Source organism: Sipha flava, unplaced genomic scaffold (assembly GCF_003268045.1).
Source record: "Sipha flava isolate LNK unplaced genomic scaffold, YSA_version1 79_pilon_pilon, whole genome shotgun sequence".
Lineage (NCBI taxonomy): Eukaryota > Metazoa > Arthropoda > Insecta > Hemiptera > Aphididae > Sipha > Sipha flava.
The window spans coordinates 1,599,637-1,613,732 of NW_020273620.1; the positions used below are offsets into that span (position 1 = coordinate 1,599,637).

Below are 14,096 nucleotides of genomic sequence, written 5' to 3' on the forward strand. Positions count from 1 at the left end.
AGACCAAATATTGTTGGTTCCTTAGTAGAGTGATAGGAGGGGGGCAGAGCAATTAAGCCTAGGGGCGCTAAAATGCTAAATCCGCCAATGGCTCTGTTATGCTCAAACATACCACTTCCTTTAAATTATCTCAACAGTCTTTTCAATAATTTCTAGAGAAGTATACAAATAAAATTACGTTGCGTAAGAAGTATGTTACATGGTGACCATTCGTCCAGGACTTCCCGAGTTGATATCGATCAAGGAACCAACGTCCTGACAATGTTTATCGCGACATCGTAATGTACAGGTTCATATAATGTTTAAAGAGTTTAAAACTATTTTTATAATATTCGTATACTTGCTCACTAATCGGTTTTATTTTGAACAAAACCTTTATGCAAGTATTTAATATTAATATTTATAATATGTTTATCCCGTGAAACATGTGGTTAGAAACTGTATGTTTGTCCTTAGTGACTCAATCAGGATTTATTTTCGAAGAGAAGAGGGGGACGGGAATTGATAATTTTAAAAAAATGTAACTGTTTGTTGGTGGGGAAAATGGGTAAAGATTAAGTTAGCTACTTATTTCCGGTGGTTACTATTTGTTACTATTGAACAAATACAAAATACAAAACCTTTAATAATTTATCTAAAGATTAGTTAAAACCAAAAAACTCTAAGACTTTGAGACTTCAATAATTAAGCAGATTTTAATTCTTGTTGTAAAAAAAAAACAATAAATATTTAGTAGACATTGTGTTTAAATTCGAATTGTTCTATCACGATTAGTTTGAACTGTAATTAATTTGTTATTTGAGTGATAAGAGCGGTTCCTTTGAGGATCCAATAGTTTTCCGGGAAATCTGTGGGTAATAAAACAGATATTATGAAATTAGTACTATGTCCAGTAGTTGAAAGAACCCCGGCTCTGATAGAAGTTTTATATAGAGGACAATTATATCGTAGATCATTTTCATCTAATTTTACGGTTGGCACTAGTCGTATAACAGGCAGCGGAGGATACATGTCTCCTAGAATATATAATACACATATTGTAAATTTAGTTTTACGTTTTAAAATAAAATATGATTATTACCAGGAATAGGATCCACGAGACGATTGGTTTCCATGTCAATACGACCGGCATCCAAGAACAGTCCGTGTACGTAAACTCCGTCATTTTGTTTTATTAGACCCTTGTAAGCGGAATAATCCTCTTTCAAGCTAACTGCATGTACATCGGCGATTTCTTCTTGAACCAACACGGTACTGGTAAGCTCAAAATCGACTTTTAAAGTGTCGATGGGTATGCTGTATTTTCTGGCATGTCTTTGTAAACATCCAGTCATAAAACCTTGAGGAAAATATAAACCAGATATCCAGTAAGAAGGCGGGCTTCCAAACTTCATCCACATCTAAAACATTTTCAATAAATTTGAACCATAAAACTTACATGAACTTTAACAAGTATGTAAAACACAACTTACATCAATGAAGTCTAATCTTAGTATTAGATCTTTAACCCAACTACCCAAAGTCTTCAATGAAGGATATGCTTTTTTAATCCATAGTTTTGGTAACTGTAAATTTTTTTTGTGTATTTGTAATAAAAAAAAATTATAACGTATGTATTGTAATATCTTACACTATTATTCATAAACGATAAGTAAACTCCTTCTAATTCAGCAGACATAACCACAAGTCCTTTGATAGCTTTACGTAAATCGTTCAGTGAATTATGTAATACGTCAAGTAATTTGTTAAAACGTTCGATCTCTTGTAATAGAACTGTAGATAATGAAGGTAATCGTCCCTTGTCGTCCGTTTCCATTATTGTGAAATGTGCGTGATCGATGTTTATAGTTTTCATGAGTCGCCCGGAAATATCAATGATCATTTCCAAAACAATTTCATCATCGGATTTGCCAGCATTATCTGTTTGTGATTTCGGATACGCCTCAAGGATTGTTGACAGGATATCATGGGTCTCTTTAGCCTTACAAAAGAAATAACTCCTTGGAATTACATTTATTTTAAAAGAAACCATCATACTTGATATGCAATGTTGGCATTTTCATGCATTCCGAATATTTCTGGCTCCTCGACTAATGGTAATTGATCAATAAATATTAGATAGTCGTCGATAGTGGTACAGTTTATTGATTCCGGACAAAAATAAATACCCGATTTCGAGTATTGATAGTCTAAAATGTAAATATATAGTATTACAAATTATTTTTGTATTTACAAATACGTTTATAATGATTCGTTGTTATTTACTTGACTCAAGAGTATGTGGACCAAAGAAATTCCAAAGCACCGATTTCAAAGTTCGTTGATCCCAAGAATCAGTTACTCTGCCACCATAGTTTATCTCGCCAGTGATATATTGCAAGGCATCCCAAGGTATTGCATTCGCAGTTGAACAGTACATATGTAATAATAGCATTGCACATTCACGGTCACTATCGGTAAATGAATATGATATGTTCCAACCGAGTGATCCAAATTTCTTTCTTTCCAAAATGATGGCGTGGAAAAAACACAGCCCAAAGACCATTTTTCTCCAATCAGATTTAAAAACTATCATAAAATAAATTCTAAAAATATTTTATTAAACTAAAACTATGAATTTTACCATTATCTTGAAAGAAATTGATGTTCATGTCAACAAATGATTTTTTTAGATTTGCTTTTAAACCTTTTGGTGATTCATTTGTAACTTTTAACGAATTTTGTAGTACGAAAGTAGGAAAACTTTTTGATGGCATTGAGCTGAAAAACAGTCTGAAATTTTTGTTGACTTTTGCCGAATTTTCTATCAATTCTCGAACTAAATTTTCCATTTGAAGCATCCACGAAGATGCTAAATGACAGTTCTGCAAATAGTTATAAAAAATGTACATATTATGCAAAAATGTCATTATCATAGTGATAATTTAATGATTTTATTATTAAATAATAAATAATATAATTTTATTATTTAATTTAATCTTATATGAACATCAAACTATGGTGAGACCATTTAAAAAATACACATTAACTATTGTGCCATGTTATGGCTCTATAAAAAAATATGATTAACCGAGGTCTTGTTGAAGCTGATCTTGATGTGTTATATTTTCAATTAATCTGTTCATATTTTAGAAAGTTATGGCCCATTAAATAATTAATTATATTATTACTTGTAAGAAAATCCAGTCTCCTTTTTTTTTGCCTTCTCTAATTAGTTTTTCTGCACTAGGTCCTTGACCCTGGCCCAATGATATTGCATGTAATTTATCTGACATCCCTAATTCCACAGCAAACTTTTGGAATGCTATAAATGGATCTGAGCCTGGACTAAGTATGAAAACCAATGGCATCGTAGAAGATATATCTTTGTATAATAAATTAATCGAAACTCCTGGACTTTCGATAAACGATTTCCCAAGTTCAGTGATCACGTAGTTACTGATTGCGAAAATTAATTTTTCCTCTTTGAATGCTTTAATAACCATAATTTTTTCAAACGAGCTTAGCTCAGGGTTCCAGTTTACCACCGTGTCATTGTTCTCAAGGTCCAATTGAATGTGTTGGATAAAGTCACCTAGTTCAATTTTCATCATCTTGGTGCAGTTTGCGGGGAGATTTTTAAATTTGGGAAACACTTCTGACATATAGTTCACACATTTCCACATTTCTTCGGTCAATGCGACTACCGGGGGCTTTTCTGTAATAACTCGTTTAGATGATCCGACTGGTCCGCGTAGCACAAAATTCCATTGTGAATTTGTAATTTTACCGGCTTGCAAATTTATGTGTACACTGACCAAGAAAGTAAATACCAATTTATGGCGTTCAAATAAGCCTCTAGAAATATTTGTATACACATCCATGGTTATATCATTAATCATGTTTACTATTTTCATGTCAATTTTAACATTTTTAGGACTGTTTTCAATCACATTACAAAATATCTAAAATTAAAAGAATTAGTCAACCAGTAGAATAAAAATACTATAATTGCTTTTTATAACTTACGGAATTGAAGTAATTTAAAGAAAATTGGTACATTGTGTCAATTTCAGACAGTTGTGCTACAACAAAGTAAAGGCATGAACCCCGATTTGCAACCGCACGATAACGCTCTCGTTCGATACTAGTTCTTTGTTCGGTTTCCTCTGCGTCGATTAATCGTCCAGCGATAGTTATTGATGTTTCCTGAAAATTATATTACATATTATACATAAAATAATTAAATAAATAAATGTTATGGACATTTATTTAGTATACCTTGCTGTTGTTAAGTGTCTCAATAAGCTCTTCATCATCTAATATGTTTCCTTTTGCCATATTCAACATTCTCAATGTTTTATCTTCCATTTCCTTCAATAAGTTGTTGTCAGTGTTAATACTAACAATAGTTTGAGTCCGTTTTTCTTCTAAATCAGGTCTTTCTAATCGCACAACATCTCTGCAAATATTAATATTGTACGTGTAGTATACAATTGTTTTGTTTGTTAAAATATAGCTATGATTATTTACACCAATAATTGGTCTTCTAATCCTGATGGTGTTACCGTAAAGTTTACCAATGTGACTTGGATACAAATATCTGGTAAATAATGCGGATTTGCCAATTTGGTTGTCATATATAATCTGAACTGATCATCATATTCTATATCGGTATTACCTACGCGCATCAGAGGTCGACCGCCCTGATTATACAATTACAAATTATCAACGATGTTTAAATTGCAATAATAATTACAAGTTACTTGTATGAATATATTATTTTCCAATACGGGTCTCAGTGTAGGATCAATGTCTTCTTCTAAACCTTCGATCAAAACTGGGTACCCTAGTCTTATTGCATTAACAATTACATTCATTATGTCTGAATCTGTACTTTTGCATAATCTTAGTGAATTGTCAGCTTCTAATAGTTTAATCCACCTGTATGCCTGTTCTTGGGGATCTATCATCAGAGGTCTCCGACTTGCTCTGGTAACTATTATCGCACTGTCCGTTGATACTGAATCTCTGGGGAGACCGCAAATATTCCATGACCGTAATTCAAATGAATCTATTAGTATAGAGCTCAATGAATAATTCGAAGAAAACTTTATACTGTGTTGTGCTAATTGCTGAAGCCACGACCTAGTTATTTCTTTACGAAAAGAATCTGTAAAAGGTCCTAAGTAATTAACACTCCCTGCAGCTACTAAAGTGTCACCAGTAACGGTTAACAGAAGTTGGGATAACATCTAAAATAAAACAAATCGTAAATAAAATCAAAGCCAAAATATACACACAAATATTATGATAATATACTTTAATATTATTTTCCCATCTTTTTTGTTCATCACTCAAAGCAGCAACAAGTAAATCAGATCGTCCTAACCGTGCTTGCGTTCTATTTATATTTGCTTCCAGTTTGCTTTTTTCCAAAACGTTTTCATTATAAGTATTTTCTAGTTTTTGTAGGCGTTCTTCGACTTCAGCTAACATTTCTTGCTTTGTCTTAAGTTCTGTTAGTACGATATTTAGTTCCTGTTCGGCTTCTTTTTGTCTATTGAATTACAACGTTTTGAGAATACATAATATTTTTAATCAGAACAAATAAATAAAGTGCGGTTTATTTTTTTTAGTTCCCAAATTATGAAATCATCAAATCAATCAATTTGCAAGGATTAAATATTTTTAGTTCATTTTTATAAGAAATTATAAAATTGAAATGGATTTATACAATAAAGTATTAATATACAAATTATCAACCACTATAATAGTAAATAATTCATTTTTGTGGTCTATCGCTAATTCATGGACGATTAACTAATAAAAAATCTTTGTTAAATAAATTACTAGGATACTTACTTTCTTATTTTTGGTTCAACTATTCGATATACTAAGGAATAACTATGAACAGCTCGAACCCACATACACATTGATTTAGCCACCTTAGATTGGGTAGCAACTATTTTTGGATTAAAATCCGGATTTTCTATGTAAGGTGTAATTTGATTTATCATTTTATCAGATATATTATCTGTATCATAATTCTGTAGAGTTTTAAGGAAATTGACATCTCCTAATACCATTTTGGCAGAAGCCCAATCAGGTCTATGAAAAATAATGTTTACACAATTATTACGTATATTTAATACATAATAAATACGATATCTGATTACTTTTTCTCCAATAATAAGCATACGGCTTCCATCACGGTTTGTACAAGTTTTGGAGGCTTATTGAATACTCTAAGCTCAATAATATCATTTTTCTTTAAGGCATTTAATGCTTTCTTAGCAGCTTCCATGGCTGGCATTGCTAATATTAAATCTTTTTGGGCGTCTTCCGCTATTTCTTGTGCAGCAGCCGCTTTTATTTTGGCTTCTTCTTCTTCTGCAACCACTACTTTACGAACTTTATCGACGCTTGCCTTTTCTATTACTAAACCATCCATTAATTTAAGCGTAGCTGTATTTTTTTCTAATAATTCTGGTTCCATGGCTTTTAATGTGATTTTCATGTCTTCGATCGTACCATAAGTTTCATATAATTTGTGCAATCCATTTGATATTCTGTCTGAATCATTTTGTATTTTATTGGTTTGATGTTCATGCATTTGTAAGTATAGTTTTAAAAATTCCAAATAACTTTTCGGTGTTACATAGTAATATCGTTTCATTTGTTCATAAAACAATTTTGTTGACAGACTAACTATTTCATGCATATTATTACAAACTTTTGCTAGATTATTAACGATACTGGAATCTTTTGATTGTTTAAACCTCTCTAAGCTTTTATTAGCTACGGATAAAAGAGCTTCGGTTGGCCAATCATCAAACCAGTCTATAGTCGAGTTATTTACTAACGAAGGAAATAAACGACATCTTCGTCTAAATGAATCACCAATTGGACTCATAGATATAACAAGATGGAGTTTTGAACGTACTCGTTGTATAAAAAATTTAAAAATAGCATCTCGGTTGTTACTATCGATCCCTGAATCAATGGCTGCAGGTCGACAAGCTGTCAGAACTTTTTCTAAATCCTCAAGCTTGAATAAATTTGGTACTTCCCCTTTTAGAAAATTGAAATATCAAACTATACTTTATTTATTACAACAAATTATGAACATTTACCTGAACTTAGAATATTATTTATATCCTCTAAAAATTCCTCTTTTATTATTTGATTATCAGTGAATAAAAATGTAGTGTCTTCAAATTCAGCTCCAGTTTTATAATATAGATTCACTAAATCTTCATGGAAAGTAGTATAGTCATATGTTTTTGTTAGTTCAATTTGAAAACATCTAATTTTTATAACATGAAATGTTAAAATATAAATACATGTATTTTACGTGTTGGTAAATATATAATACTTGTAAGTGTTAAGATGTGAAGCTAGTTTAGTCAATGATTGTTTGCCCATTCCACTTAGTCCTACAAGTAAAGCATTTCCTCTTTCAGATCTCAATATTCTAGCAATTCGTGTAATGTGCTCAATTGCATCCATAAAAAATATGATTTGCAAGTCTTTATAATAAACCATATTAAAATCCATTAAATTTTCTATCAATACTATTTTTAATTTTTCAATGTTTATTATTTCTTCGTAAATCCTTTCTTCTTTTAAAACTGGAAGCATAAAATCACCAAATAACAATATTGGAGGCCGTGTTGAATTGTTGTCAGTTGTAGAAAATTCCAACTCAAAATTATCAAAATATTGTGTGCATATATCTTTAAGAAGTTTGTGAAAATATAATCTATCTTCCTGGCAAACTAAACGATCGTGATATATACGTAATGTTTCGTGATACCATAATCTGAAAGAAAAACAAAACAAATTGTAGTTAACTTATAACACGAAAGGATTCATATTATACCTATATAAATTTGACGGATTTGGTATTGATGTGATATCGGTTTGCAAAATTCCTTGTATGGTTTTCGACAAATCTCTGAGATTGAATACGTAATGGGACTTTGCTGGAGTTGGTAGCAGATGTTCTGATATATGCGAATAAACTGCTATACTAGCTTGTACAATGGCTATGCTCAAATTAGCAATTTTTTGTGGAAACTCTACAAGAAAACCATCTAAAATTGATGTAAATATAGTTCTCATAGCGTTTTCACTCGTCGTGGGAATGAATATCATAGAAAAATGCCTAGTGAATCTTGAAGTTAATGGATTTCTACCTCCTCCTGGGGGTGCACATATCGTGCATAAAATAACATCAGATATGTTTTTCCAACTTAATTTTTCTCGGTCATAAAAGCCACCACTGTCTATGAGCTGCCTTAGTAATTCAATAGGAGGTTGAGCTCCAAATACTTCTGGTTTGGGCATGTTGACATCGTCAATAAAAATAGCTAATCGCTTATTTCCCGGTGCACCATAGTGATTTCGTTTTTTCTTTTCCAACTTCGATTCCAATATTTCTTGTGTTCTATTACTACTGGTTTGTGCCGAAAAATTAATCATCGCAGTGACCCAATCATTTGTCTTTGTTAGATTTTGCATAACGAAATTGGCTACCGACGTCTTACCAACCCCTAACATCATAATAGTTTAACAAATATTTACAAACATTAAATTATACATTATAATTGTAATTGTTCTAACCTGATACTCCAGTTATCATCACTGGTTGGTTCATTTGAATTAGTTTTTGCATAACATAGGAGTATCGAATACTATCTACTGTTGGTACTAACAACTCAAAATAGGGAGTGTCTTTATTGTACTCAAAACCGGGAACAATAGAACTCCAATTTTCAAATGTTTTATTAACTGTGTGCAGGTATACATTTAATAATTTAATTTCGGACGATATATTAGCATCGGTATTGTCTTTGAATTGATTGAAAACCAACTCCTCGAATTTAATCTGAGAAGAATCAATTAAATTTGATCCCAAAGACCACAGATATGAAAATATGAAGGACTGGCAAATGTATTCTTTAACTTTTTTATTTTCTGTCTCCGCATCAAAACTATCAGGATCATTTAAAAGGGATTCGAGAATTGCACACATCATTGTTGCTTTACTAATTTTGGCCTGAAATAGTATTCAAGTAAATGTTTTCATGTAAATGATTATAGTTTACATCAGTATACCTGTTTAATTGGAGCCAAACAGTGTTTGTCAATAAACAAAAAGCCTTCATTTATGTGAGTTTCGATTAACACCAACAGATAATTCTTTAGTTCTATGTTATTCATAATGACATTATTTTTCAATTTATTTACCCACGAACGAACATAAGGTAGCCACCCTAATTCATTTGGATCTATATAAACCATTCCACACCTACTGACTGTAGCAGGTGACGCTTGTGATAAATCACCAACTTCAAAAATCATTCTAACCTATAAATTATTTATGTTAAAACCGTCGATTTTATTAAATCAACGACAAAACAATAATTTATTTTCTAGCATTCAAATGTTATAACGTTTACCCATGAACTCAATTTTATACGTTCTGAATTTGCCAAACATAACATTTTATTGTCATCAAGCACGGTGTTAAGATTTTCGATCCATATTGCATCTACAGGACCGTCACACACTACCCATTGAAACTCTTCCTTCGTTATTTTAATAGTTTCTCTAACAAATTTTCCAAGTAATCCATCTTTCCATTCCATTGTTAAGATATTCACTTCACCGTAAAGTTCAGCCATAGTAATAGCTTTAGGATTTAATTGGTATACTTTCACTGGTCTATAATACTGTTCTTTCACTTTATTATTATAAAGCTCTGTTAATGTTTTGCTAAGTATTTTTAAAACAGTGGTTTTCCCACCACCTGTTGGACCAACTGTCATGATACCATGCCTGACAATTATTGTCTCTAATAACTGTATAACTTTAACATAAATACATTCTTCGATTTGATACCCTTCATTTTCCATAATCGTTTTAGTAGTAGAGAGAAACATCCCATAATCTTGTTCAGGTAAGATAACACCAGGGAAAAGATCATTCAATATACCCTAAATATTAAAATTATTTTATAAAGCTATATTTTGATTAATCACTAAATTCTACTTTATACCTGGAATAACACAGCGTCGTCCTTTAAGAATTTAGGTAAATTACTATCTCTCAGTGCTCTAATTAAAACCAAATTTTCATTAATGAATGGGTTTTCGCGTTTTAAAGAACCTGCCATTACTAGAACGCTTTTCACAGCTCTATAATGTATAGAATAAATGTTTTGGTTATCAACCATATTATATTCCAGTAACTATAAATTATACCTCATTCCAAAATCGTAGTGATCCTGAATAGATAGTTGTTCGCTACACAATTTATACATGTTGACCATTTTTTGAGACAACATTTTTGATGATTCAAATCCTTCAGAATACAATATAACTTCGGCAATCAAGCCATAGTTAGGTACCATCATTGCCATGGGTCTAAATAAAGCTTGTAAATTATCTGGTAATTCGCTTCTCCCTGCATACCCAGGGTTCATTGTTATAAATGCTGCACAAGTCTTTATAAGTCTTATCTTCCGGCCTTCGAACATGAATTGGTTGACATTATTCAACTTTGCATTCATTATAGTAATTAACTGCTGCGCAATAACCGACAATACTTCGAGCTCTATGCGATTAAATTCATCAAAACAACACCAAGCTCCAGATTGAGCTAAGCCAGCGAAGAATTTACCCATCATCTATTAAATTAAACAATAGTTTAATAATAAATTTTGTGTGCGTTATAATTTTTCAACGCAGTGTAAACCTTGAAATCTAGTCCGTCAGAACAATTGAACACAACGCATTGTGTAGCTAATGCTTTAGCAAGGTCCTTAGTTGTTTCAGTTTTACCAGTACCAGCTGGCCCAGCAGGTGCACCACCTAAATTTAATTGTAATGCACCCAGCAAGCACAAGTAACATTTGTCGGTTAATGGTGTGATTACTAATCGAGGAGAAGAACCAAGGTATTCGAATGCATATAACCAGCGAGCATTTGCCATGTATGCAACACAACTGTCCACAGAATCCCAATAATAACGTAGTTGTTTTAGCCATTCGAAGTCTAAATCACTGTTTACTTCCCGAACGACCATTGTAGATATTATATCTCTAGCATGGACATCGATAGTAATCAATGCACATATAACCGAACGTTGAAGTTTGGTTAAATGTCCTCGGACCATAGCCGCTAAATTATTAAGATCCTAAAGAAAAAATGTATTTTAAAACTGCCATTATATTCTATGTATTTTAATTTTTCTATACTCATTCTAATACAAATACTGACTTTAAAACATTTTTGCTCAAATTCAACTAAAGCTGTTTGTACGTTGGAATCAAGTTTAAGAATGTAATGCACATCACGACACCACATCAACTGGGAGACTGTCAGGACTATCTGTAAGGTTTACTTCATAAGGTACATTTTCAATAAAATTAGTGATGGCGTTTTAACCTGAGAAGCGTGTAATAAAACCCATTCTTCTCTTAGATGGTTATCATAATCTTCAATAGCCATAAACATAAGTGATCGAAGTGAATTCGTCATTTCTGTTTCTACCTTAGATAACCAAAATTCAACATTCCCTCGTGCTTTAACCTGCGACAAGAATTTTACAACTTCCCTTTCGGGAGATATCATCGCAATAATGTTGGTCGGTGAATCATCTTGTCCTTTTATTATTTGTAATGGGTTTCCTTCTTCATCATCTTTTTCAAACTGTACTCTCCAAATTGCATCAAAACATTTACCCATATATGGTTGTACAGCTCTAGTATTCCGCGTTTGAGTAATTATTTCAATAAGCTCGTCGTTCGACAAAAAATAAAATCTCGGGAACACTACACGTTTTGTTTCTAAGTACGCTTCTAAGTACATTAAGATTTCTTCTAACTGTCTATTGTTTTTTTTAAGAGCTTCTAATAGACCAGGCTGAGTACATGCACTTAAAGCCAATGGATTTTTGTCGGCATTTTGCATTATCGTTTTCCAAGAACTATCTACTTCATTAAATAATTTAGCTTCAACTGGAAGTTGCGTTTGGATGTCTGGAGCCGCAAATATAGACTCTAAATAAATCCAATTTTTCTGACATAATGTCCATTCCGTCTAAACAAATAATTTAACTTAATCAATTGCATTAATCTTAAATTTAATTTATATAAAATAGTTTGCATTTTTGTAACCAATAAAATTATAAAAATCATAAACATATACATATGATAGATTACTTACTAAGATATCATCCATAAGATCCATAGAAGCTTTCCATTCTTCAACTCTATTTTTGATTATTTTTACATGCTTTGCTGTTATTAAAGTGTTTATATTTATGTTTGCTTCTTCTAATGTTAATTGAACTTGTTCCAATGAACCAAGTATAAAAACACCAGGCATGTTTTTATAAGGAATTACAATTAAATCTATAAGCTTCCAAGAATCTTCAATTTTTTTCAACATCGCCAATAGAGCTGCCTCTGAGCTTGCCTGTCCAGAAACTTCCGTTAATTCAGTACCATAATTAAATGCATCTTCGTCTTCAAGTATACTTAAAGTAAGAGGCTGTTGAGTTGGAAATTTTGTCTGAAGTATGTTTTCAATTGTATTCCAATGATTAAATTTAAGATCTGGATTTCTCAATATTGATATAATTAACATTTTTTGTTTAAATGATTTCACTGCATTATCAATTTTATCAATCAGCTCCGAATTTGGAAGACCTAGTTTGAATTGCATTACATATTTTGAATTCAGTGCTATGAAAGTATTCATTTCTTCTACGTCCAAATTATGAAAATTGCCTTCATTCCATATAGACATTTTTTCTTCCCATTCATCTATACACTTCCAAAGCAATATTCTAAGTCTAACCGATTCACTTGCATTTTTTAATTCCTCAAATTTTGTCATTTCTACTCTAAAGAAATGCTGGTATGATGTGTACAAGTTTGCTTCTTTTCGGCTTTCAATTAAACGTTCGTTAAGTTTAGATAAGAATATTTGAACTTCTTCTTTATTTGAATTAATATCGGTTAACCAAGGTTGCTAAACAAAAAGAATAATGAAATACAGAATTTATTTTTTATTTAACATTATATGTTTATCGCAAACATGATTATAAATTAACACATTAGTATAAGTTTTTACACTAAAATATATTTTAAAAATAATACATTTGGTAACACTAATAAATTTATTTTGTGGTTTGATAAAATAAATAGTTATTTTATTTCTAATTATAGGCTTAAAAGTTAAAAGTGTATGTGTAATATAATGTGAATAATTCATAAGATCAGTTAGGTGTATCAAGGGTATTGACTTTAATTTTCGAACAATAACAGTCATTTTTAATAATTTTAGAATTTGTTATATTGATTTTGATATTGATTAACCAATAGGAAAGTTATCGTCTAACAAACGAAGGATTGAGATTCAATTATAGTTCAATCCTCTGTTTGAAAGCACTTCAGATAAAATTATACAATTTTTTTTTTATAAAATACCTACCTAGTTATTAATATGTTAATATATGTACCTTAATATTAAAAATGTGTGTATCTAATTTTTTTTAGGAAATTCCTTTGATATTATCTTATAATTAGAGTACGGATTTTGAATGCATTTGCTTTTTTTTTCTGCTGTTATAAATTTTAGAACATAGAATCTAAAATGATGTTATATCAGCTACAAATTTAATTTATACTACTTGGAATAAAATACGAGGCATTTTTTTTTTTTGTTTATTTGTGCTCTTTTTCGGTGTTTTGTGTATTTTTTTTTTTTTATTTATATCACATTTTTCAAATATTATAGCTTTTTTGGTTTTTTTGGATACCTTTTTTTGCTTCCAAGTTAAATTTTTTCAAAATGTTTACAATATTTTTACTCAATAAACGTATTTGAAATGTTAATATTTATTTTTTTGTGTTCCAAATATTTTTCAATCATTTTTTTGACAACCTTTCCCTTTGTGTTCAGATTGTCTTATATCGTATGGTATATTATAGATTAATTTATCTCGAAACGGTATTACACACAAAATTATGCTCTTGCTCTGGAAATTATCTACTCAGAATTACAGTTTAGTTTTCATTATAATACCATATAGTTATTCAC

At 31.0% G+C, this 14,096-nt stretch overlaps 1 protein-coding gene across 1 annotated transcript; it reads right to left on the reverse strand.

Moving 5' to 3' along the window:
* Positions 1-786: 786 nt before the first annotated feature.
* On the reverse strand, positions 787-12,650 carry LOC112692998 (dynein heavy chain 6, axonemal-like). The gene is made up of 27 exons (XM_025567846.1): positions 12,216-12,650; positions 11,436-12,089; positions 11,268-11,378; positions 10,744-11,184; positions 10,251-10,675; positions 10,046-10,184; positions 9,447-9,983; positions 9,103-9,354; positions 8,608-9,043; positions 7,865-8,537; positions 7,358-7,804; positions 7,116-7,288; positions 6,159-7,053; positions 5,845-6,090; positions 5,302-5,539; positions 4,746-5,234; positions 4,513-4,685; positions 4,261-4,441; positions 4,009-4,188; positions 3,171-3,944; positions 2,624-2,864; positions 2,266-2,568; positions 2,038-2,189; positions 1,631-1,981; positions 1,473-1,565; positions 1,082-1,400; positions 787-1,016 (listed from the first exon to the last, which is right to left on the reverse strand). Exons 1-27 carry the CDS (start codon positions 12,636-12,638, stop codon positions 787-789), a joined length of 9,576 nt encoding a protein of 3,191 aa, XP_025423631.1. The 5' UTR covers positions 12,639-12,650.
* Between the last annotated feature and the right edge of the window lie 1,446 nt (positions 12,651-14,096).